Source organism: Polyodon spathula, chromosome 3, assembly GCF_017654505.1.
Source record: "Polyodon spathula isolate WHYD16114869_AA chromosome 3, ASM1765450v1, whole genome shotgun sequence".
Taxonomy (NCBI): Eukaryota; Metazoa; Chordata; class Actinopteri; order Acipenseriformes; family Polyodontidae; genus Polyodon; species Polyodon spathula.
In genome coordinates this window covers 19,112,007-19,138,042 of record NC_054536.1, presented here as the reverse complement: position 1 = coordinate 19,138,042, position 26,036 = coordinate 19,112,007, and the positions used below count along the sequence as shown (strand labels likewise).

Sequence of the window (26,036 nt, the reverse complement as noted above, 5' to 3'; positions counted from 1 at the left end):
ATAAAAGTCTCATGGCGTTGAGCTCCGAGGACCGGGCGCAGCCCCCGCCTCTCTCCTTTATGGGGCTCTCACAGGCCGGCTGCAGCACCGTTCTCATGTCGGTGCGGGTCTCCGTCTGCCACTCCGGTATCAGACCGCTGTGTCTACCCGGGGCCGAGGACGAGTCGCTCCGGCTCCAACTCAGTATGGATCCGGGCAAGGCAGGGGAATTCCGCCTAGCGCTGCGGGACACCAGTGGCGCCAGTACAGGCAGAAGCGTGGTAAGACAAAAACAAACACAATTATACTTTACTCTTACTTTTTCTTTTGTTTATTTCAGAGTGTTTCATTAAAAAAAAAAAAAAAAAAAAAAACTTGTGTGGCGTGGGTTCTTTAAAGTCTCACTGTTAAACGGTTTTAAAGTTGTGTTGACGTTACTGCTTTGATGAGTTGAGGCAAATCGTTTGAAGAGGGAGCAGTGTAAGTTCAGGCACGTTGTCAGATTCTGTCAAAAATACGGATATAACATTTGTGCGCTACATTACAGTCCCGCTTTTCTGCCAGCTTCCTTAAATAAGTTTGAGGTGTTTCCTTGAACACTAATTCTCCAAAATACAGGCTAGTTTTAATTGATCAGTATGGTGCAATCTGTGGTTGTTTAGGTTGTAAATGCCCAGTATGGTTTATTGAAACAAATGTTAACATACCGCAATGAACCCCGTCCAATTCATATGTGGGGTCATATTTTAAAAGCGTTTGCTATATTTTGAAAGGTGAACATTTAGCAGTAGTGTACAAAACTGAGAAACAAACATCTAGTGAGTGCTTAAGAGAGCTTCGAGTACATGTATGATATCTGTATATTAATGTTGTAAAGTCAATAGGTGTTTTTCTCCTTTCAAAGAAATGTAAGTTCATTAAATTTATAGAAGAATATGTTGACCCTGTAGTGTCTTATTATGTGTCGACTGTTGAACAGGATTTGGTTCAAAAAAGGGGATGAGGAGCATGCTTCAGGGCTGCCTGGTTGGAGGGTGTACTGTAAACAAATACATAAGTGTTTGACAGATTATTATTGGCATCACTTTTTGTTATTTTAGGAATAAATAGTTGAACACGGTAGTGGCTTTATTTACTAGTACGATCCATCATCGTGTATAAGTGAATCGTGATACTTCCTTTGCCTGTTATATCGTATCATAAGAGGTATGTTACAGTTTGCATTTGCCATACCAGATCAAAAGCACAGTATACTGTAACTCGTTATCGTTCACCAAGTGGTTCTTGAATGTAGTGTGTTTTATAGTTGCTATTAATACTTACTCTCCCTAATGCCATTTCACACCCAAACTCAGTTCTCATTTGCTTCCATCTAAAGCCCCTTTCCTACCCGAGACCTGACCTGGATTTTGGCTACCCGGGCCACAATCCCTCGCAGTGTGAAACAATGTACCTGGGTCACAGCGCATTGTGTACTTGGGTCAACCCTGATTTAATAAAAGCAGAGTGAAATCACATAGCCGACCCGCATGACACCGGGTCCTGACCCAGTAGAGCATGCCACTGTGAAAGGGGGTTAAGTGTGACCAGCAAGCAAATTGATTAATTGTTTTTAAACCAAAGGAAGTTAGACTAACGAACCCTTGTTGGATTTTTAGTAATATGCTATTTTTCTGTAAATTATTCCATTTTGATATAAGTAAGTTTTTATTGAAATTGGTATGTACATTTATCAAATTATATTATACCATGACATATCAGATCAGAGTCCTGTACGGGTCTGATTTTTCCGACCCGCTTCTGACCCTGACCCGCAATCTGCTGCAACACTGTCTTGTTATCAATGATCCGACCCAAACCCGCAAGTGTTTGTCCTTTACCTACTACCTGCGCAGACTGACTCGCATTCACACACAGATATCTCTACCATTTTCCACATATTGTGTGTATACAATAGGCAATACAAACTGAGAACACTTGATAGTCAGCTTACTTCTCCCTAATCGCTTCCTGCTGTAGTGCAGGAAATACCGGTACATTTACTTTCTAATATGTTATTTGGGGAAGGGTTACAGACGAGTACGCTGAAAGGTCAGAAAACATTTTTGCTGATTCAAATTAAAACCCTATCCTGACCCAAAAATTACATTTTTTGACACGCACCCGAACCGCCAACCACGAAAAAGTTTACATTCCGACCAAAACACGACCCGCTTTCGTGGGTCACCCATATGTTTGCAGATTACAGTTATAACATTGTTATCAGAGAATTTAGATTAAATAACAATATATCAGTATGCCAAAAAGAAATAGACCATCACTCAGTGTAAGGTTCCTGTCCTTTTTGACAACAATTTATATTAATCATTGTTGGGCCAATTACAACTTAGAATCGTATTTAGTTTTATAAGTTGATGGCCTAATACAGAAGGGCAGTAATATTTACCACGTCTGGACGAATACCCTGCCAAATCAGCACAGTGTTTATTTGTTGCAAGAAACACAATTAACTAATCTTCAGTTCTGATTTGTAGAGGCTCTGTATCAGCTTGTTGTGATGCTGCTGGGTGTGGATGCTGTTTTGGTATGGTACCTTCAGGGACTGTCATTCCTGTTCTTTTCCACTGCCTTTCTGGCTTCTCTGATGTAATTCCCTTTCCCCCAACTGTAAACACATTCTCAGCACACAGGACCCCACCCAGACTGATTATACAAAGCAGAGATTTTAAAAATTAATAATTGTAACAATGTGTTTTCAAATACATACACACACACATTATACACGGTAAATGTTTCATAGAAAAGTAAGCTGCTTCCATTACAAAACAAAAAAATAGAAATCTAGAAAATAAAGCGAATTCCCAACACCCCTTGTGAAGAATGTGTATCGTCTCCCTGTCTTCCACAGTCCATCGTGGAGTACAACCTGCGTGACGTCCGCTACGAGCTGAAGAGCAGTCGCTGTCACGAACTGGCGCTGCTGGGACAGCCTGACGAGCGCATGACCTTCAACTTCAAGGATGAGAAGGAGGCTCAGGAGTGGTCGACCATCATCACCACCTCTGTGCGCGAGATGCAGAGAGGTACCACCGGGGATACATACACTGTCTTGCTGTTGTGATATAAGTAGACCCAGTCCTCCCAGTCCCACGAAGGCACAGTTCATTGTAGTTCCCCAAGTGGTACTGTAAATGTGTATATTGGTTGGTATGAATACATACTCTCCCTATTCCCATTTATTTTTTTTATCATTTAACAAAATGTTTGATCACACCGTGGTATGTATGGTATTTTTTCACCTGTATTTCACACTGTGTTTGTTTTGCGCTAAACACTTAAGCACTTTATCCTGTACATTGTCTGCTAATAAATACACATCACAAGTGTCTGCATCTCCACTGAGCCTTTTTTTCACAGTGTGCAGTAAAAACCTTGCAGTGAAACCAGCTCGGTAAAACGGATATCTTGCAGTTAAGGTCGTTTTGCTGTAAAACTAAGTTTGCTCCTTTTTCAATTCTCTTCCTGTCTCCTACTTCTCTTTCAGCCAGCTTTAGAGAATTTTTGTATCAAATGTCTTTATGTTTTGTACAGTGGAGAATGAAATGTATTTCGGATTCAGTATCTCGCCCTCTGTGCACTTTACACTTCAGAGGTGGCAGGTTACAATATGCTGTGCATACTATTTCTCTCTATTTTGTACAGCGGAGAGTGTAATGCATTTCTGATTCAATGTCTTCCTTCCTTCTCTCTGCAGTGGCTGCCATCTCCTCGGGCGCCTCCCTGAATGTGCCCCGCCCTCGGGCACAGGACCGCACACTGCAGCTTGAACACCTGTTACCCAAAGCCTCTGCTGAATTGCCCAGGAAAGGTAAATAAATAAATACATATCCAGCTATTACCTGCTCAATCACTGCTCACAACTTAAGCACCTGACAAAAGATGAGGTCCGTCTTCTGGCAGGTGATTTTATGTTTCCATTTAAAGCGAATTTCAAAATTTAAAAGTCTTATTAGCATCTCAAGAGTGTAATAAACACTCTACTGGGAGAAGGTTATAACATACTCATAAGAACATAAGAAAGTTTACAAACGAGAGGAGGCCATTCGGCCCATCTTGCTCGTCTGGTTGTTAGTAGCATATTGATCCCTGAATCTCATCAAGCAGCTTCTTGAAGGATCCCAGGGTGTCAGCTTCAACAACATTATTGGGGAGTTGATTCCAGACCCTCACAATTCTCTGTGTAAAAAAGTGCCTCCTATTTTCTGTTCTGAATGCCCCTTTGTCTAACCTCCATTTGTGACCCCTGGTCCTTGTTTCTTTTTTCAGGCTGAAAAAGTCCCTTGGGTCGACACTGTCAATACCTTTTAGAATTTTGAATGCTTGAATTAGGTCGCCACGTAGTCTTCTTTGTTCAAGACTGAACAGATTCAATTCTTTTAGCCTGTCTGCATATGACATGCCTTTTAAGCCTGGAATAATTCTGGTCGCTCTTCTTTGCACTCTTTCTAGAGCAGCAATATCTTTTTTATAGCGAGGTGACCAGAACTGCACACAATATTCAAGATGAGGTCTTACTAGTGCATTGTACAGTTTTAACATTACTTCCCTTGATTTAAATTCAACACTTTTCACAATGTATCCGAGCATCTTGTTAGCCTTTTTTATAGCTTTTATAGCTTCCCCACATTGTCTAGATGAAGACATTTCTGAGTCAACAAAAACTCCTAGGTCTTTTTCATAGATTCCTTCTCCAATTTCAGTATCTCCCATATGATATTTATAATGTACATTTTTATTTCCTGCATGCAGTACCTTACACTTTTCTCTATTAAATGTCATTTGTCATGTGTCTGCCCAGTTCTGAATCTTGTCTAGATCATTTTGAATGACCTTTGCTGCTGCAACAGTGTTTGCCACTCCTCCTACTTTTGTGTCGTCTGCAAATTTAACAAGTTTGCTTACTATACCAGAATCTAAATCATTAATGTAGATTAGGAATAGCAGAGGACCTAATACTGATCCCTGTGGTACACCACTGGTTACCACACTCCATTCTGAGGTTTTTCCTCTAATAAGTACTTTCTGTTTTCTACATGTTAACCACTCCCTAATCCATGTACATGTGTTTCCTTGAATCCCAACTGCGTTCAGTTTGAGAATTAATCTTTTGTGCGGGACTTTGTCAAAAGCTTTCTGGAAATCTAAATAAACCATGTCATATGCTTTGCAATTATCCATTATCGATGTTGCATCCTCAAAAAAATCAAGCAAGTTAGTTAGACACGATCTCCCTTTCCTAAAACCATGTTGACTGTCTCCCAGGACCCTGTTACCATATAGGTAATTTTCCATTTTGGATCTTATTATAGTTTCCATAAGTTTGCATATAATAGAAGTCAGGCTTACTGGTCTGTAGTTACCTGGTTCAGTTTTGTTTCCCTTTTTGTGGATCGGTATTACGTTTGCAATTTTCCAGTCTGTCGGTACCACCCCTGTGTCAAGAGACTGCTGCATGATCTTGGTTAGCGGTTTGTAAATTACTTCTTTCATTTCTTTGAGTACTACTGGGAGGATCTCATCCGGCCCAGGGGATTTGTTTATTTTAAGAGCTCCTAGTCCCTTTAACACTTCTGCCTCAGTTATGCTAAAGTTATTTAAAACTGGATAGGAACTGGATGACATGTGGGGCATGTTGTCAGTATCTTCCTTTGTAAAAACTTGTGAAAAGTAATCATTTAATATATTTGCTATTTTTTTTTCTTCATCTACGATTTTGCCATTTGTATCTCTTAAACATTTAATCTCCTCTTTGAATGTTCGCTTGCTGTTGTAATATTGGAAAAACATTTTGGAATTAGTTTTAGCTCCCTTAGCAATGTTCATTTCTATTTCTCTCTTGGCCTTTCTAACTTCCTTTTTGACTTGCGTTTGCAGTTCTGTGTACTCTTTCTGCGTACTTTCTTTTTGGTCCTTTTTTAATGCTCTGTAAAGTGCCTTTTTTCGCTGAATATTTTTTTAAATTGATCTATTAAACCATTTTGGCAATTTAGTTTTACATTTAGATTTGTCTACTTTAGGGATGTAATTGTTTTGCGCCTCTAGTACTACATTTTTGAAGAACAACCATCCTTCTTCTGTGGGTGTTTTCTCTATTTTACTCCAGTCTACTTCTGTTAGTCTCTGTTTCATACCTTCATAGTTTGCTTTTCTAAAATTGTAAACCTTAGCTTTAGTCATTACTTTTGGGGTTTTAAAAAACACTTCAGATGAGACCATGTTGTGGTCTGAGTTTGCCAGTGGTTCTCTGACCTCTGTTTTAGTTATTCTGTCTTTGTTATTTGAAAAGACTAAATCAAGGCATGCCTCCCCTCTAGTCGTTGCCTTGACAAATTGTGTTAGGAAGCAGTCATTTGTCATTTCCACCATTTCTATTTCATCCTTTGTGCTACCCACCAGGTTTTCCCATTTTATTTGGGGGAAGTTGAAATCCCCCATTAGTATGGCTTCTCCTTTGCTACTCATGGACTTCCTAATGCAAGCATTTGTTATGGTAGTCCATGATAAGTGGTGATTGGGATTGTTGAAACCAGCCTTTCATGTTTTAGGGAACTTCATAGACTGTTAAACAGAATCTTTTAGAGCTGACTTTTTCTTGGAGCTAAGGGATTGGTGTGTAAGAAAGAGTGGGAGAAAGGGGAAACCTGCATGTACTGTTTATAAAATGCTTGTGAATATCTCATTTTTGATTGTATGATTTGTATTTCTGTTGTGTTTGTTCTTGTTCTCAGAGGAGCTGTCGGCCCAGCTGTCTCAAGCTATCGAGGCAGGAGATCTGCAGACGGCTTCCGATTGTGCAGTGGCACTTGCTCGCCAGCAGGTGGCACTGTGCATCCAGCTAAAAGAGAGCAACTACATGGAGAGGGAGATTAGGTGGGAGAAACGCCACCAGAACACTATCTACAGTACCGGTCAAAACATGCTTTTAACTGCCTCGACTGTGAGGAGATCTCAGTTTCTGATTGTGAAACACTACAAACATTCCTAAAATGATTTGATTTCTTCACCATCCAAGCAGACAAATCACTTTTTAGTTGTGGACCAGTGTTGTATTATATGTAAATATTTACACTTGTCTCTCATGTCTTTCGGTGAGCAATTTTGGTTTTAGAAGAGGACTGAGAAGCAAAGCTGAAATGAGACAACATTCTTGTACCTTGAGAGACAGGGTCAACTGGGCATATGCATGTACTGTAAATTGTGTTTTACTGTAAACAGCAACAAAAAAAGAGAACACTTTACACAGTTAATACCATTATCTGTGTCTTTGGAATTGCCTGAGAGTGGCTTCAAGATTTATGATGAAAATTTACTCACTGCTTTTTCATTCAGAGCTCGCATGAGATTTGCATTGGATGTTATGTTAAAAGAGATCAATACAAAGTACAGAGAGCTTTTTGAAATGTGAGCCCCCCACCCCTATATGCACACAGTCCAGTGGGATGGTAGCGACACTGGAGCTGAATCTGTCTAATGTCTGTTTGTTTGTCTTCCAGCATAAAGGTAGGGGTGGAAGATGCTACAACTTCCTGTTGTGTCACAGTAAAAGTCTTCCCCTACATGACCATCTCCTCACTAAAAGAGCAGGTGAGTTCAGATGCTAAATTCATCTCTTCACTCTCACTGGTTATTATTACATTATAGTTTGGCCAGCGATACAGCAGCCTCTCTTGGCCAGGAGCCTGGTGAGCTGAAGAGGGCACATGCAGGGCTGGCCTTTGCCCTCTAGGGGGTGTTAGCTTGCCCATATCCTCTGTGGAGATCCTGGGTGTAAAGAAGCTATTGCTTTTAGGATCGTATGACCCCCACTGACCTTCAGTAATCCTGACCTGCAGCAAGGCAGTGCAATTGGGCATTCTAAATAGGGGGGAAAATCAGTGATATATATATAGTTGTAGTCAAAAGTTTACATACCCCAGTGGAAAAATATTTTGAAGCAAAAGTTTTGCTTTTGTGGATGAGGAAAAAAAGTTACAAGAAATAAATGTCTACAATTATTTATTTTAGCAATTGTTTTGCAAAATTCCAAAAATGCTAATTCAAAAGTAATCATATCCTGACAAGGAAAATTAAATCTAATAGCTAGTTGTCACCTTTAGCAATAATAACCTCTTCTAAACAATTAAGATATTTATCAGTTAACTTCTGGCATGATTCTTTAGTGATTTTTGACCATTCTTCAATGCAGAATTGTTTCAGTTTATTCAAATTCCGAGGACTTCTCTTGTGCACAACCTTCTTCAACTCATACTAAAGATTCTCAATCAGATTTAGATCGGGACTTTGACTGGGCCATTCCAGAACCTTGATTTTGTTCTTCTTTAACCATTCTGAAATAATTTTGATGTGTGCTTTGGATCATTGTCATGTTGGAATGTCCAGTTGCGCTTTAAACCAAGTTTTGTAGTGGAGGGTTTTAGATGATTGGCCAGTGTCTTTTGGTATGCTGTGGAATCCATTTTGCCATACATTCGAACTACATTTCCTGTGCCATTGAGGAAAAACACCCCCATAAAAGGATATTACCACCTCCATGCTTGTATGCCTCACAAGACTTTATCCAAATGGAAGAACTATCAGTGTGACCAAATAGCTTGATTTTTGTTTCATCGCTCCGCAAAACCTTTGACCAGAACTCATATCCATCATTCAAATGCCGTTTTGCAAACCTTTTTTTTTTTTTTTTTTTTTTTTTTTTTTTTAAATAATAAACTTGGAATCGGCAATTATTTTTTCTCATTTCCTCCCCAATTTGGAAAGCCCAATTATTTTTTATTTAAATCTGGCTCACCGCTGCCACCCCCGCGCTGACTCTGGAGAGACGAAGGCTGACGCATGCATATATCCGTAACATGCTCCATCAGCCGTCCACTTCTTTTCACTCTGCAAGCCTGCCATGCAGCCACCCCAGAGCTACAATGTCGGAGGACCACACAGCTCCGGGCAACTTAAAGGCAGGCCCGCAGGGACCCGGCCAGTCTACAGGGATTAATGGTGTGGACACCCTGGCTAGCCTGAGCCCTCCCAACCTGGGTGGCACGCTGCCTCCTGGGAACTCCCGTCCACGGTCGACAGTAAAATAGCCTGGACTCGAACTGGCAACCTCCAGGCTATAGGGCACACCCTGCACTCTACGCAAGGTGCCTTTGCCGGATGCGCCACTCGGGAGCCCCTGCGTTTTGCAAACTTGCGATTGTCCTTGTGCCGTTTTCTTAAAAGCTTTTCCCTTGGCCTGCAACCATTGAGACCATCACCATGCAATACACGACCTATGGTTGAAATGTAAACCCCAGTCCCACTTGCAGCCATTTCACTTTGAATATCTTTGGCAGTCAATCTCGGATTGTTATTAACCTTCCTCGCAATTCTTCTACTTGTTCTTGGTGAAAGAACCTATATATTAATTTACCGTTTCTCTGAGATATGAATGTACCAGCTTTACATATTTTTTTCTTTTTTCATTTTTTCTTTTTTATACATATTCTCATTTTGTTGAAGAGATTATTTCATTAATTAACATTTCTGTACTGTGGGTGTTGTCGAGTAATTAAAAACGAGACATTTTGTGTTTCAATTGAAATTTTGATATTTGATTGATATTTTTAAGAAAAATAAAAAACTGAAATATCTTGCTTGCATAAGTATTCAACCCCTGTTCTGTGGAAGCTCCCAGTTTGCACCGATGAAAAAAATTGCCCTAACAATGACACAGTTACCTTACCATTGGCCTCCACCTGTGAACCATTAAAGTTGCTGTCACATTTTCTGGATAAAAACCCCACTGTTGAAGGATCATTGGTAAGGCTGTGAATCTGAAGGAAAATGAAGACCAAAGAGCATTCTGCAGAAGTTACAGATAAAGTAATGCAAATGCATAGATTAGGGAAAGGGTACTAAATAATATGCGAGTGTTTGGATATCCCAGTGAGCACAGTTGGATTAATAATCAGGAAGTGGAAGCTGCATCACCCCACCCAGGCACTGCCAAGAAAAGGCCGTCCCTCAAAACTCAGCGCTCAAACAAGAAGGAGACTTGTGAGAGAAGCCACAGAGAGGCCAACGATCACTTTGAAGGAGCTACAGAGTTCAGTGGCTGGGAGTGGAGTAATGGTGCACCAGTCAACCATATCAAGAGCTCTGCATAACACTGGCCTGTATGGGAGGGTGGCAAGAAAGAAGCCGTTACTCAAAAAGTACCATCTGAAAGCACTTCTGGAGTTTGCCAGAAAGCATGAGAGTGACCCAGCTGCGATGTGGGAAAAGGTTTTATGGTCAGATGAGACCAAGATAGAGCTTTTTGGCCAAAACTCAAAGCGCTATGTGTGGCGCAAACCTAACACTGCCCATACCTCAAGACACACCATCCCTACAGTGAAGTATGGTGGTGGCAGCATCATGCTGTGGGGATGCTTCTCATCAGCAGGGACTGGGCATCTAGTTACAATTGAAGGAAGAATGGATGGAGCAAAATACAGGAAAATACTGCAAGAGAATCTTCTTCAGTCTGCTAAAAAACTGAAGCTTGGGAGGAAATTCACCTTTCAACAAGACAATGATCCCAAGCACAAGGCCAAAGCAACATTGGAGTGACTCAAGAACAAAAAGGTGAATGTCCTACAGTGGCCCAGTCAAAGTCCTGATCTCAATCCCATTGAGAATCTGTGGCACTATTTGAAAATTGCGGTTCACAAGCGTCGTCCAACCAACCTGAACAACCTGGAGCAAATCTGTCCAGAAGAATGGGCTAAAATCACTCCGACACTGTGTGCAAAGCTGGTACATACTTACCCCAAAAGACTTAAAGCTGTTATTGCAGTGAAAGGTGGCTCTACCAAATATTAATGTGAGGGGGTTGAATACTTATGCAAGCAAGATATTTCTGTTTTTTATTTTTCTTAAAAATATTTCCCAACATAAAACCAATGTCAACTTGCAATAATTGATTTTGAGTTTCAGTGTTTTAAAATAAAATATCGAACAGAACGAAATTTCAATGTACCATTTGTAATTCAGTAATATGAGAGAATTGGTCAGGGGTCTGAATACTTTTGCAAGCCTGTGTGTGTGTGTGTTTACTATAACATGTGTTTCTTCATACATTTTTAGACCTGTGTATATTAAAAGGAAATGTCGTTTAACACACCTACTCTCTGTTGCCCCCTGCAGGTGTTCCGTGACTACGGCTTCCACTCACGTGTGCAGCGCTGGGTTATCGGGCAGAGCCTGTGCGCGGACAGTCGAACGCTGGCCTCCTACGGGGTGCGGCGTGACGGTGACACTGCCTTTCTGTACCTGGTGTCGGCGCGGCAGGCTCAGCTCTCTCGCCAACGCTACGAAGAAGAGCAGGAGATCACCATACTGTCTGCCGGGGAGCCCCTCAGCACTGGCATCCGGCTGCCCCCGCTGGACAGGAGGGGCTATAGCACCCTGCCTACCAGACTGCCACAGAATAGAGGTCAGTGAGCGCTGAAATTAAGGGAAAACTTTTGGTGGAACCAAGCATGGAAGTTTAGGGCTGTCAGGTTTTTATTTTATTTTCAATTTTTGTTGTCAATTACTGCAACATTTATTTGTGTTTTAAGACTGTATGTGTGCATAATTTAATTGTGTATGGGTAAAGAGTGGAGAATTATTGAATATGAAATAAATTGGCTTACTCTGTGCACTTACTTCTATGTAAACACCAGTGCCTGCATATGTTTGACAACACAGTTAAATGTTTAGGCAGAATTCTGAAAGTTTTACCACTTTGCTAACGTTTAACTATTAACATCCCAACCACACATTACCACTAGGCATGTGCAAAGCAATGAAACTCTGTACTGGGCTGTTACAGTTTTTATCGTTCTGAGTGATGTTTTCCTTGTCCTGTGATTAACAGTTCCAGTGAGAGATGGCGGAGCTGAGCGGATGGGTGTTGGTGACATCAGAGAGCTGATCAATCTAGAGATGCTTCATCTGAATGAGGCTCTGAGTCTCAACCCAGCCAACAGAGCCCCCAGCTCCGCAGTGCCAGCTGGCCCTCAGGTACAGTACTGAAGCATCAGGAAGTGGCAGACAGTTTTAGATTTAGATTGCACTTAGAGATGGGCAGACTGGTCACAAAAATGTAGCATTCACATACCAGATCTGTGGTATAGAACTAGAACAGGCCCACCAAGAGAAAGGCCTTGTGCAATTAGAAAGGCAGACAGAATGATTGGGTATGTAGTCAATCAAAGTGTAGAGCAGACTAAAGGAGATTTTGATGAGGTTGTATAAGGCACTGGTGAGAATACACTTGAAGTATTGTGATCAGTTCTGGTCACCACAGTACTGAAAGGCCCTGGAGAGAGTTAAACAAAGAGCAAATAGTCCAATCCCAGCGCTTAAAGGAATGAGCTGTGCAGGTTGGTTTAAATCTATTTAGCCCCAAACAAAGAAGGATTAGGAGGGACTTGATTAAAGTCTTTAAAACCTTGAAAGGTGCTGACATAGTTAACCCTAACCAATAATATGTTAAGTGCAGTATAGAAACCAGAACCAGAAGACACAGTTGGAAATGAGTGAGACACTTCTTTACACGGTGAGCGGTGAGGGTGACGAATGGGTTACCTAGCCTTGTTGTTAATGCTCAATCATTGGGATCCTTGCAGACCCGACTTTGACAAAGTTTTGAGAGCAATCAACTACCAGGAGCCAGATGAGAATTGGTAGGTTGAGTGGCCTCCTCTCGTTCGTATATTTTCTTAAGTACAGGGCTGAAGTGTTGACCTGATTATGCTACTCCTCTTGCACCGACTCCCAGTCTCCACTCTAACCACTAGAGCACACTGCATCCCTCCCAGTCCCTCAGCTCTAACCAATAGACCAAACTACCTCCCTCCCTCCCCGTCCATCAACTCTGAACCACTAGACCACATTGCCTCATACCAGTCCCTCAGCTCTAAGCACTAGACCACACTGCCTCCCTCCAGTCCCTCAGCTCTAAGCACTAGACCACATTGCCTCATACCAGTCCGTCAGCTCTAAGCACTAGACCACATTGCCTCCTCCCAGCCTCCCCCTGTGTATCCTGCCCTGCTCTATGTAACTTTGCTGTGTTTGTGTTGCAGACTGGCTGGTCTTGTCCTTCCTGCACCTACATTAACAAGCCCACGCGGCCGGGCTGTGAAATCTGCAGCCATGACCGCCCCGTGGACTACGTGGTACCGGGGGGGTACCAGCCCGATGAGGAGGAGCTCTGGAGGATCCAGCAGGAGAAGGAGGCAGTCTGGCAGTACCAGCAGGTGAGAGGTGCTAGTACTAGGAGGGAGGGCTGCACACAGAGACACAGGCTGCACCAATACGAGAAGGTAGAGGGGGTTGTACACCCACACACACACGCACAGACTGCTCAACAAGCACACGCACACTGCAGGCTGTATGAACACTTAAGGAAGGAACCATGAGGTAGAGACCCTGCATACAAACACACAGACACGTGGTTTGGCTATCCTTATGCAGACCTAGCTTTCACTAACATTAAGTGTTACTTTATCATTCCAAGCTCAGAATAGTCAGAGAAAATCACTGCAATCTCAAAAGTTGTGGCTAAACTAAAAAAAAATGAGGGTGGAAAAAAGTTTGTTGAAACACTCTAGTTTTTTTTTTTTTTAATGGGTTAGTATTTTATAAGGTTAAATGTACAGTTTTCTGCCTGCTTCTAATATTAAACTATGTAACAAATTAATGAGATGCAAATGACACCAGTGAAAAGATTCTTTGTCAGTACGCTTTTGGCAAAGAATCTCATCAGATGATGTTGATGAGTGAAACATTTGAATTGTTATTTGAATTGTCTGAGATGTGTAGATATGGAGTGGTGGATATAAGGGATCTAACAATGTATCATGTGTCGATGAATCGTGACAGAGGACAGAAAGTACAACATAGCCTGTTGTAGTTCAGAAATGTGTTTAATTTAATTTTTGTCTTAACAAAATGGTCCATCATTAAGTGATAATTTAATCTTGTAATACATCATACAATTCACTCATCAGGACCATCAAATGCATATCGCGACTTGCTTATCTTGATGCCTATCACGTCTTGACATTAGCGTGTTATTACACCTGTAAGTAGATCGGGCTATGGAATGGTAAATATGGCTATTAAATGATGTCTGCATACGAAAGTTATTTTCACATCGTCACGCTGAATGTCACAAAAACTTAGCACAGGAACTTGATCGTGCTTCTGTGTTTTCTGCTTTACAGTTTGGAAATGTTTTCACTGTCAACTGTAGACTGCATATTTAATTCATTTTTACAGCAAATAATGTACAAAATATGTAAGTTGCACAGTTCTGCAGGTCTGTTGCCGAAAGTTTAACTTTCAATACATTAAAAGTCTGTGTAAACAACTGAGGCTAGGAGATGGTTCTTCACACAGAGTGGTGAGGGTATGGAATGGGTTACTCAGTCAAATTGTTGAGGCAGAATTATGGGGATCCTTTAAGAACCGACTTGACAAGGAGAACTAAGAACTACAAGGAACCAGACGAGCATTAATGGATCGAATGGCTGCCTCTCGTTCATAAGAAGTTTTATTATGTTCATTGTATCACTTCCAAAGAGAGGGAGAAATATGTACTGTCTTAGACGCTGCTAAACACAACTCTTCTCTTCTTTCTTTTTTTTGTCTTTGAATCGGCAGGAAAAAGGGAGAAGAGAAGACATGTTAGGAGCATCACAGCAGCAGCATCTCTACAACCTCAATCTGGAGGCCTCGAAAGACATTTTTAATCTAAGCCAGGAGCGCTACTGATATACCGGAAGGCCAGCGCATTCCCTCTTACAACCACCAGGGTGCAGCTATTCAGACCACTGGGAGAGCGTGAAGGAGGGTGGGGGGGGGAGAGGGGTGCTGTCAACCATTCCAGTTCCACATAAGAATTTTAAAAAATGTTTTAGATTATTGCAATAGATCCGTTGTGACATAGACTGCTAGCGACACAAAGTTACATTGCATTATTATTAATATTGTTATTGTTGTTTTATTTTTTTTTTAGTTTTAAAAGAGATCTATGTCCTTGTACTTGGCGAGTCAAACTCTTGTCCCCTAGGACACTTGTCAAGGCACTTTACCTGTTAAGCTACTGAAATAAAACTAGTGAGTTTTCATGATGCTGAGTCAGCTGCAGGACTAGCTCAGTCAGCTGATTCGTTAACAAACAGTGCAGTTGATTATGGACTTTATTAGGCACTGTATTGGGAGGAGATGCGGAAACATAAACCAGAATACCACTAAGACATCTGTTTAAAGCCTGCACGCGGGTCCTTTGCTGCATGAGTGCACTTTGGCATCATAAAAGTGAACAAGCCTCCCTTTTGCTTCTGAGGTTTGTGTCCTGATATATTCAGAACACTGATTGGTATATCCCACTTCAACCAGTGATTTATTTATTTTTTTTTTTTTTTACTGAAGTACTCTTCACCCATTGTATTTATTATAAATACATATATTTCTGGCAAAACAATACAATGCACGCACTGTCCAAATGATTTTATTAGCAACCTCCCCATGAAGGGCATTATCCCTTAATCCATATGTGAACATGGGTTTTCATGTTCGAATAGTCTTTCAAACTTAAAACGAACATTCTTTCATTTTGAAAAAGGTGGGAAAAATATGCAATTCGTACCACATCACAGTAAAAAAATGGGTAAAATAACCCCAGTGGCACCCCATCAAATGATTTATTAAAACAAGGAGAGAAATGCTCTTTACAGCAGAATGGTTGTCATTGGTTTCTTTGTATGCTGTCTTTGCAATATAAATTTTATTATATGAACGAATATGAACATGTTTGCCACTGAATACATGGCAAGTAAATAAATTGCTCCCAAAGCTGCTGTGCAGACGGGCTTGGAGTATTTAAAGCATGGGAGGAGGGTGAACGGGAGACGGTACAGGAGCCAGTGTGCTGACAACCGTCCTTCAAAGCACAGAAAACTGAAACAAAGTGTGACCTCGCAAAACACCAACAAGCGCACGGTGACTATGTGAGCTTCACCGGTGAGTCACTGCAGCTTCCAGTCCAACAGAATGGCACTGTACAGGGATACTGCACCGTCCTATTGGGCTTTCAGGATTGCGTCTTCTTCAAGGATTGCAAGTTTCTAATAAACTGTCCACACGGCATCTGCACGTTGCAGGTTTGGACTCTTTTTTTTAAAACAAGTATTCAGACTAATCCAACCCTTTCTGATTTCGACATGTGCAATGTCAATCAAAAAAAAGAAAGTGAAAGATTAACCTGTGTAAACATTCATCTGTGAATCCAGTGATTTCAAAAGCCATGAGTCCTGGGAAAAACTGAACTTTGTCAACAAGTTTGAGTGAAATTGAAATAGTGAAATATTTCTCTTTGGATACTGCTGCTGCTCGCAAACTCAAGTCCTGGACTCATCGTCTGATGGAAGAACATGATTAAAGATTGTTCCTCCTATCAAGGCTTGTCCCTCATTACCACACCATTTGCCTATTAAGGGGATATTCTGCATTGCTAGAAAGATATAACGGATCCAATTAGGTCATCTGATTGTGTGGACAAGGTCAACACAGACTGGTTGACAAGGCCATGACCTCGTGGGGGATGAGATGTTGAACTCTAACTCTTTCCTGGCTGTCCACATCTTCAGTGTTTTTGCTTTTTCATCACAGTTTGTTGCAGCCTCTTTATCTGACGGGCAGGAGATGTGTGGGTGCCAGTTTCTTCTCTGTCCAATTCCCTTAGTCGGGCATTTAGACTTTAATTCCCTTCCCCGGATAATTCATGAGTGTGATGCTTATCAGGAATATAAATGTATCCTGAGAAAACATTGTTTCAGACCAGGATATATTACATTGTGAGAAATTTCTAGGATAACAACTGATTTTGCATGTAATACAATAATTCCGTTTATCTTACTGGCTGTGTATCTCCAACCATTATATAGGTCTTTTTTAAACATATCTGGTATTGCATTTGGTTAAAGAAATCTCCGTTTCCATAAGCCATGCTTTCAGTTAATGTTACACTTTATTTCACCTAAAGGTTTAAATTGTCCCTGCCCCTTCAACAGCTTCTTTCCTGTTATTAACCAACCAGCTGCTTCCCCTATTGACTGACACGCGTTCAGCCTCTTAACATGACACCGAAGACACTTAAGTGTTACAGATAACCTGAAAAAAGGCATAGAAACTGAGAACTTCACCCTAAAATAGTACAGTACCAGATACCATGCTTTCAAATGAAAATAATTATTTGCTACAGCACATGCTTCTTTTGAAACTGAATTTATTTTAGCAAATATAAAAGCAAAACGGATTTATAGAATAATTTTGTGAGCTACAATCATTTTAAGAGGATTGAAAAGACCTTTTATAAAAGGTTGCTTTAAAATTCTCAAAGTGTGTGTTTGTCAATGACTGTAATGGCATGTTGAAGGAAAGTTATGCAATACATGTAGGATATGTATAGTTGAACCCATGTAGAGTTAAGCAGTTCTTTGGCCCAGCCCTATAACCACTGCATTGATTTATATCTGCACAAAATCTCAAACTTTTTCTAGCACGGACCCCTTTGACATGACTTGGGTCTGTGCAAATCTCCAGTGCAGGTATTTAAAAATGAAAGAAGTATAGGGGGTGGTATGTTTCGTGAGCCCCCTGAAACTTTTCTATGCTGCCCCAGGAGGTCCCAAATACCAGTTTGAGAACACCTTGATTTTTATATAGTGTCCACACAATCAGACTTTCTGAAACGACCGTCTGACTGTAAGATTGTCCGAAGCTACCCATAAAGAAAGACTGTAACTCCATTATCAAGTCTAAAAAATATTTTTTAAAAATTGAAATAAGCTTGATTTATTTTTTTTGGAAGCAAGTTTGATTCTTCTAGGTGTTCTGTATAACATGTTTTATCTTGCTAATCTACCCTAGACTCCTAGGTTTCTCTGACCCTGTGTATCACATTAAAAACTCCTGAATGTAAATTCTCTCAAAAGGAGTGCGTCTCCTCCACTTGTCTGCTATACAGTCTATTATGTTCTGTGAAAATAAACTTGCACTGTTGTAAAGATCTACTGAATAGAAATAAAATAACTTATTGTTTTAAACTGGGATTCTGGATGGTATTTTTTTTACTTCCAAATTTGAGGCCGCCTGCTAATTGTGAAACAAAATGCTTGTCATGTACTGTGGTTTACAGTACTGCCTGCTTGTAAGATGTGCTACTACAGTAATAGAGTAGCACCTAGATACACAGACTCACACACTGAGACGTGCACAAACACGCTCACACGGACTCACATTAACACACACACACGCATGCTTGTTCCTCAACCCTGCCTTTTAAGTTCACTACTCAGGTTGAGAGAAAAGCTGTTTTCAGGTCTCTAAATCTGGCCCCTCTTCTGCTGCTAGTGCTCACTATGTGTAGATCAGGTTTGCAGGTTGGTCCACAGTATTGTGTGATGAGGTTGTATAATGCACTAGGGAGAGCAGGTTGGTCCACAGTGTTGTGTGATGAGGTTGTGTAATGTACTAGGGAGAGCACATTTAGAATACTGTGCACAATTCTGGGAGAGCAGGTTGGTGTGGTGTTGTGTGATGAGGTTGGTACATAGTTGGTGCACAGTGTTGTGTAATGCACTAGGTAGAGCAGGTTGGTGCACAGTGTTTTGTAATGCACTAGGGAGAGCAGATTGGTGCAGTGTTGTGTGATGAGGTTGTATAATGCACTAGGGAGAGCAGGTTGGTCCACAGTATTGTGTGATGAGGTTGTATAATGCACTAGGTAGAGCAGGTTGGTCCACAGTGTTGTGTGATGAGGTTGGGTAATGCACTAAGGAGAGCAGGTTGGTCCACAGTGTTGTGTGATTAGGTTGTGTAATGCACTAGGGAGAGCAGGTTGGTCCCCAGTGTTGTGTAATGCACTAGGGAGAGCAAATTCAGAATACTGTGCTCAATTCTGGTCAATTGTATCTTGGATAGTCCTAAGAAGAGCAACTAGACAAATCCCAATGCTTGAAGGGTTGAGCTATGTACAATTTAGCTTAAAATAAAGAACAGTTTAGAGGGACTGATTCTTTAAAATCTTGGGAATGGGTTACAAAGTCATGTTGTCGATCATAAATTTTTGGGATTCTTTAAGGCCTGATCTCTCTCTCTCTCTCTCTCTTCACTTACGCACATTTTAAATGCTGATGAAGGATTCATATTTGTGCATACACTGCCCTCCTAGAAGTACTGGGACAGAAACACAGAATGACTGAGGAGCGACAGAGCTTTTGTTTTCCCTAATGTCTAAATTCAAGCCATGTTTTCTAATAGATAAACAGACTTGTATGCAAAATAGTGTAATAGTGCATACCCTGAAATGTTTGACATTTTCTAGGGGTGCGGAACAACCCAGAACTGCTATAACCTGTCTCCAAATACTCAAAGAACAATTAAAACACGATGGGAACACCAGCTACCAAAACATACCATGCCATATCATGCCATACCAATTTCATTTTCACAGTCCTGCATGTGCAAGCATCTCAGGTTGGTTTACAAAAAACAGCAAGCCAAAAGAGCTCCAAACTGATCGCTAGTGAAAAGACAAATCAAAGAAACCTGTTTTAAACTTAGCTTTAAAAATACTGATTGACTCAGCATTCCAGATATAACCTGGAAGTGAGTTCCAAAATGAAAGCGCTTGAGAACAAAACAGGTTTTTAATCAAGATCTTGGAATTAAAATTCCTCCATGGCGCTGTGAGAGACTGATCAATAACTACAGGAAGCGTTTGTTTGCAGTTATTGCTGCTAAAGATGGTGTAACCAGTTATTGAGTCTAAGGGGGCGATTACTTTTTCACACGGGGGCATTGGGTGTTGCATAACTTTCTTTAATAAATAAATGAAACAAGTATCAAAATGTTGTATTATTTGTTCACTCAGGGTCCCTTTTATCTAATATTAGATTTTGGTTGATGAGCTGATAACATTCAGTGTCAGAAATATGGAAAAATGCAGGAAATCAGACAGATTTGGCAGACCCAAAGCATACTGCTAAGTCAACTCTGGAACTCATTAATTAAACAAAGATAAAAATTCTGGAATGGCCTTCGCAATCACCAGATCTCAATCCAATGCTTTGGACTGATCTGAAAAAAGCTTCAGCCAAGCATTGTGTATCCAATCTGTCTGAGCTGAAGGAAATATGCAAGACTTGTACATAACATTTATATATTATATTATATATATATATATATATATATATATATATCTATATATATATATATATATATATATATATAAAATTTGGTTTTATTAAAATGTGATTAAAATGTTGTTTAAATGCTGGACCTTGTTGGTGCCAATGCTGGGAAGCCAATATAGTGACCTTAATACTGGAGAAATATGGCAACAACTACCACTCTAAAGAAAGTAAGAAGCAGCTTAAGAAGCTCATAAATGAAATGTCCACCTCCTTTTGAAGCTGTTTGTTCTTAAGATGAAGCTAAATAATAATCTGACTAAAGTGAAGTGTGTACAGTTTATATATGAGTGGCCCCTGACTCCCTTGTGTCCCCCCAGGTTCGTGAGGTGCAGCGCAGGTTGAACTTCGAGACGCTGCTGCAGACGGACTCACAGGACCTGGTTCGGAACCAGCAGGGGGTGGAGTGTCGGATCTGTTACCTGGAGCTGGGGCCGGGGGAGGGGGTGCTGCTGAGAGAGTGTCTGCACTGCTTCTGCAGGTGAGGGATTTTAATGAGCAAGCCATCTTACAAGTGCAGAGGTACCCCCAAAATGGTGCACACATTTTCAAGATGTACAGAAAAATCTATTGCCCATTGTACACCGCCCACACCAGTGATTGGATAGGCTGCACACACAGTGTGTCACACCGAGATCTGCTGGGTCACCGGGGGGCCGCGCTGGGGGGCAGTGATGGGAGCTCATTCACTCACTCAGCTTCATTCAGTCACCATCATTGAGTCATCCTCCTCTTCATACAAACCCTAATGCTTAAGAAACAATTTAGGAATACTTTCAATGCTCCAAAATGAAATGTCCAATGACTTTTGAAGTGGCTTTCTCCTTATGATAAGGCTAAATGATGATTTAACTGAAGTGACTTGTGTACAGTAAAGGGAGAGCCCTTCACATACACTGACACACACACTTCACTGATGGGAGTTCTGAAACCCAGGACTAGGTGCAGCAGGGATAGTGTATGCTTCTAACCCTGCTCAAACTCTTGGCTACTGACCATTTCAATAACAGCCTTCACTGACCCAGGACAGGGTGCAGCAGGGCTAGTGTGAGTTTCTAACCCTGATGATGAGTGTGTCTGTGTTTGGTGCCCACAGAGATTGCCTGCGATCGGTGATCAATCTGAGTGACGATCCTGAAGTGTCGTGCCCCTATCGTGATGAAGCGTACGCCTGTCACAGCAAGATCCAGGAGCGTGAGATCCGTGCAGTAAGTCTGACTCAAACAGAACTCTACCGTCCCTTAGGACTTCTGATCTAATCCTGTACTCATTGCCCTTAAAGACAGGACTGAGTGAAGGAGGCACAACTTCACAGAGAGGGATGAGGGTATGGAATGGTTTACCTAGTCATGGTGTTGATGTTGAATCATTGTGATCTTTTTAGACCTGAATTGACAAAGGCATCAATCATCTACTAGGTACTGTATGAGCACTGATGGTCGAATGGCCTCCTCTCGTACCGAAGTGTAAGTATTCCCAAGGATAGCGGATTCCAGCCTTTGTTTAACTAACCTTGCAATCACCCAGCGTTCTCACTGATGAGCAGGAGTTAGGTAGAAAGTTTCATGGAAGGAGCCTCAAAAGGAGGAGGAGCAAGTGAGCATCCCAGTCAACAAATCTAAGTTTACATCCAGTGCTGATTTTTTTTTTTATTGTGAAAGCAATATAAACAGACTTAAGCTAAAACAATTCTGAGCTAGCCAATATTTTATGACGTGGTTCTCATTCTTTTATTATATGCCATTTTTAGCTAATAATTTATCAAGCAACACGAATGCTATACATGTACTTACATTTTATGTCTCATGTTCTTTTTTCTGCCCTGGCCCTGCTCCTCTCTCTCTCTCTCTCTCTCTCTCTCTCTCTCTCTCTCTCTCTCTCTCTCTCTCTCTCTCTCTCCCTCCCTGACTCTCTGCCCCTTGTCTCTGTGCCCTCTCTGCCTTTTGTCTATCTCCACCCTCATTCTGCCCCTTGTCTCTCTGTGCCCTCTCTTTGCCCCTTGTCCCTCTGTGCATTCACCCTGCCCCTTGTCTCTCTGTGCCCTCGTCTTGTCTTTCTCTGTCCACACCCTGTCCCTTGTCTCTCTGTATCCTCTCTCTGGCCCTTGTCTCTCTGTTCCCTCTCTCTGCCCCTTGTCTCTCGGTGACCTCTTTCTGCCCCTCATCTCTCTGCCCTCTCTCTGCCCCTTGTCTCTCTCTGTGCTCAGCTGGTGTCTCCGGAGCAGTATCGTTGTTACCTGGACCGTGGTCTTGCTGTGGCGGAGTCTCGCTCTGACAGCAGCTATCACTGCGCTACTCCAGACTGCCGGGGCTGGTGTGAATACGAGGACAGTGTCAACGAGTTCCCCTGCCCCATCTGCAAAAAGCGCAACTGTCTGCTGTGCAAGGTAGCGATTCCCTGGTAATGGGTGTAACAATACACGATACGTATCTCAAGGTGCAGTTCACAGTACAAAATGTACGCACATTACAGAAACCAGGGCCAGAGGACACAGTTGGAAATTAGGTGGAGATAGACAGAGTGAAGGAAACATTTCTTATTCATGTTCTTATGTATCCTGATACATGTGGTGATCCTGATGGGCTACTTGTATAATGGATATGAAGTTCAAATGATCAGTTGATGAAGGACTATTTTGTTAAAAGACTACATTTAAATGAGATGATAGGGACAGGACATGTTAATATATTCAACTAGAAAACAAACTTCTTCTCAATTAAAGAAAGGTGAAGTACAGTGAGTTGTGCTTTTATCACAATACAAACATTACGTTACATACATGGCCGTAACTAGCTATGAGGACATCGAGGTCGTGTCCTCATTTGTTTTTTTTGCATCATCAATGCTGATGCTCATGTAAAAATTCTGGTAAAGTACAAATACACTCTTTACTTTTCTCTGTTGGTTTACCGTGTAACACAGATGTGGAGGTCGAATAGTAAACACCAAGCAGTCATATAAATACTGCAGCTAGAGCTTGAAATTTGAGTTTGGCTTTGGTAGAATGTCAGCTCTGGTTATGACACTACATAGCGACAGTACATACCTATACAGAACAATGGTGCACTTCCCTTGCCCCTCACTAGGTGGCAGGATCAAGCATTATGACTCCATGAATTAGTTCCATTTCATGCATCCATATATTTTCTAGTGCAGTGAATGTGGGCGAGATGTTTATTTCCTGAGACAATGAAAGTGTCCCCCTCACCTACTCTACCTTCCAGGCAATTCATGTGGGGATGAACTGTCGGCAGTACCAGGATGACCTGCAGTTCCGCGCCATCAATGACTCGGCCGCACACAAAACCACTGAGATGCTCAATGTAAGCAGGGCCACTGTGTGTGTCTCTAGCTGCGAATGTCCCATCCCCCTCCTTCTAACATAGACAGACTCAGACCCTGTCTTTCTTAGTGTCTGTCTCTCTCTCTCTTTGTCTGCCTCTGTCTCTCTCAGACTCTGTTTCAGTATGTCTGTCTCTCCCAGTCTGTCTCAGACTTTCTCTCTCTCTCTCTTCTCTCTCTCTCAGACCCTGGTCCAGAGAGGTGAGGCCATGCACTGCCCCAAGTGCAGGATCATCGTTCAGAAGAAGGAGGGCTGTGATTGGATACGCTGCACCGTGTGTCACACCGAGATCTGCTGGGTCACCAAGGGGCCGCGCTGGGGGTCGGGGGTCAGGGCTCATTCACTCACTCAGCTTCATTCAGTCATCCTCCTATTCATACACTCATCATCAGCTTTCAGTCATTGAGTTTACTCGTTTCAGTTCCATTCAATGTGATATTTCATTTTCATACGCTCATCACTTATTCACCATCATTCAGTCATCTACACGTGTCTTCATCATTCAGTCATTATCTCCCTAATTCATCTTTAATACTCTCATGCTTAGTTTCATTCAGTCATCTTCATCCAGTAATTCATTTATATTCACTTACTCATCTTAATTATTCAGTCATTACATTCATTTAATCATTTTATTTTGTTATCATTCATTCATTCACTGAATTCATTGTCATTTAACTTTTATTCTGTCACTGAATTAATTCAACCAGCCGTCAGTGTGTGTTTTTAACCTCCAGACCGTACCTCCAACGTTCATGTTTGATTTTCATCACCGCAGGGCCCGGGAGATATCAGTGGCGGATGCCGGTGTAACGTCAACAGACAGAGGTGCCATCCACAGTGCCAGAACTGCCACTAGCGCCGCCTGTGCTGACTTCCGGTACTGCAAGGAGGGAGTGAGGATGGTTGGTAAAGACAGCTGGGTTCAGCCCAGGAAACGGAGACTGGTGTGCTGAAGTCCTGCTCACTTCACTGCTAATCCACGCAAACAGCAACACTAGGCAATACCTCAGAAGAGCACAGTGGTGTTGGAGGGGTTTGGAATCTGATGTACTCGCATTTTTTTTTTGTTAGGTTTTGGCATTTCTTTAACGCTGTGATATGTGAATACTAACCATAAAAATATATCTAATAACGTAACACTTGAGGCAAGCAGCAGCTTTCACGTTATACTCTTTTAGAGAAACAGTAGAAAGCTTTGGGATGAATCGACATGTAAAACTGATATCCTCTCCACAATAGTGGGCTGCTCTGACCTTGAGTGGGTGAAAATCAACTGATATCTTACACAGCACCCTATGCTGCACATTGTTTTTATTATATCTGGTTTAACAAGAAGAATTAAACAGTATAGCTAATTGTAATGTGTCAGCTTTTCCAAATGATACAACAAGCCATCTGAAATCTCTGTATCTGGTCGCTTGTATCACATCAATGTCAGGGTCTACTATACGTTACAATACTATACAGTATTCACAGCGCTTTCTTATATATATTTATATGTTTTTGAATATGTTTTGATGGTTAAATTACAGTTTGTTGTAAAACTTCCCTGGGCTGTTGTTGTATGCTTTTAAAAGCATAAGTGTAATAAAGCATAGCGAAGCACTGTAAAGCATGGAGAGGTATTGGAAATTATTACAAAATATGACAAACCACAGTAGACTTGTAAATGCATAGTACAACCATGCAAAAACTGCAAAAGTACAAGTAGGCGTAAAGACTGAGAAATATCTGCTGTCAAGCAGGTTTCTAGGTGAAGGGATGAGGAGAAACTGCAAACCTTGTGGTAGCAGAATATGCCAATAGAGACCATTTTAATTTGAGAGAGAGAGAACATATGAGAATGAGACCAGTGTTTAAAAACTCACTTGTGGTTAAAGAGGGGAGAAAATAAGGCAGCATCATTTTAAAGGTCATTTTCGGCTGTGTACAGATTTACCTGTTACCTGCAGGGCGTGCTTTTATTATTTTGATTTTTCTTGCAGTTCTGTCTGTTCAAACTGCATGGAAACTGTTATGCTAGAAACACCCTACAAACAATGTATAAAGTATTACTCAGACTCATGAACTCCTATTAAAAAAGCATGAAAGGGTTTTTTTGTGTTTTGTTTTTGTTTTTTTTACTTCATAATTTCATTGTATGTTCCGAGTCCTGGATTACATCTACATCTACAAATCTGTATCAGTGGTTGGTTGATTTCTTGTGTGTGATTTATAATACGAAATGCATATGAGCATTGTAATTGGGTATATGAACTCTGCATAGATTGGAACGCTATACTCTCTCAAGGTTGAGATGAGCTGAGTGCGTATCTGCGTTTCTGCCGCAGAGCTGATAGGAGTCGGGTAGACATTGATTCCTGATCAGTGAAATGGACTAACAG

At 41.3% G+C, this 26,036-nt stretch overlaps 1 protein-coding gene across 1 annotated transcript; it reads left to right on the top strand.

Moving 5' to 3' along the window:
• Window positions 1-10: 10 nt before the first annotated feature.
• shrprbck1r (sharpin and rbck1 related) lies at window positions 11-25,747 on the top strand. Its single transcript, XM_041244595.1, has 14 exons — window positions 11-260; window positions 2,888-3,062; window positions 3,734-3,847; window positions 6,768-6,909; window positions 7,533-7,623; window positions 11,203-11,491; window positions 11,918-12,063; window positions 13,131-13,304; window positions 20,627-20,787; window positions 21,403-21,514; window positions 22,513-22,692; window positions 23,531-23,629; window positions 23,834-23,977; window positions 24,428-25,747. Exons 1-14 carry the CDS (start codon window positions 12-14, stop codon window positions 24,506-24,508), a joined length of 2,157 nt encoding a protein of 718 aa, XP_041100529.1. The 5' UTR covers window position 11; the 3' UTR covers window positions 24,509-25,747.
• The last annotated feature ends 289 nt before the right edge of the window (window positions 25,748-26,036 follow it).

Excerpts from the sequence above, each read along its gene's own strand:
- shrprbck1r (XM_041244595.1), top strand. The coding sequence starts at position 12 with ATGGCGTTGAGCTCCGAGGACCGGGCGCAGCCCCCGCCTCTCTCCTTT. Across the intron at positions 3,848-6,767 it reads TGCTGAATTGCCCAGGAAAG|AGGAGCTGTCGGCCCAGCTG; the intron begins GTAAATAAATAA and ends TCTTGTTCTCAG. Across the intron at positions 21,515-22,512 it reads AGGAGCGTGAGATCCGTGCA|CTGGTGTCTCCGGAGCAGTA; the intron begins GTAAGTCTGACT and ends CTCTGTGCTCAG.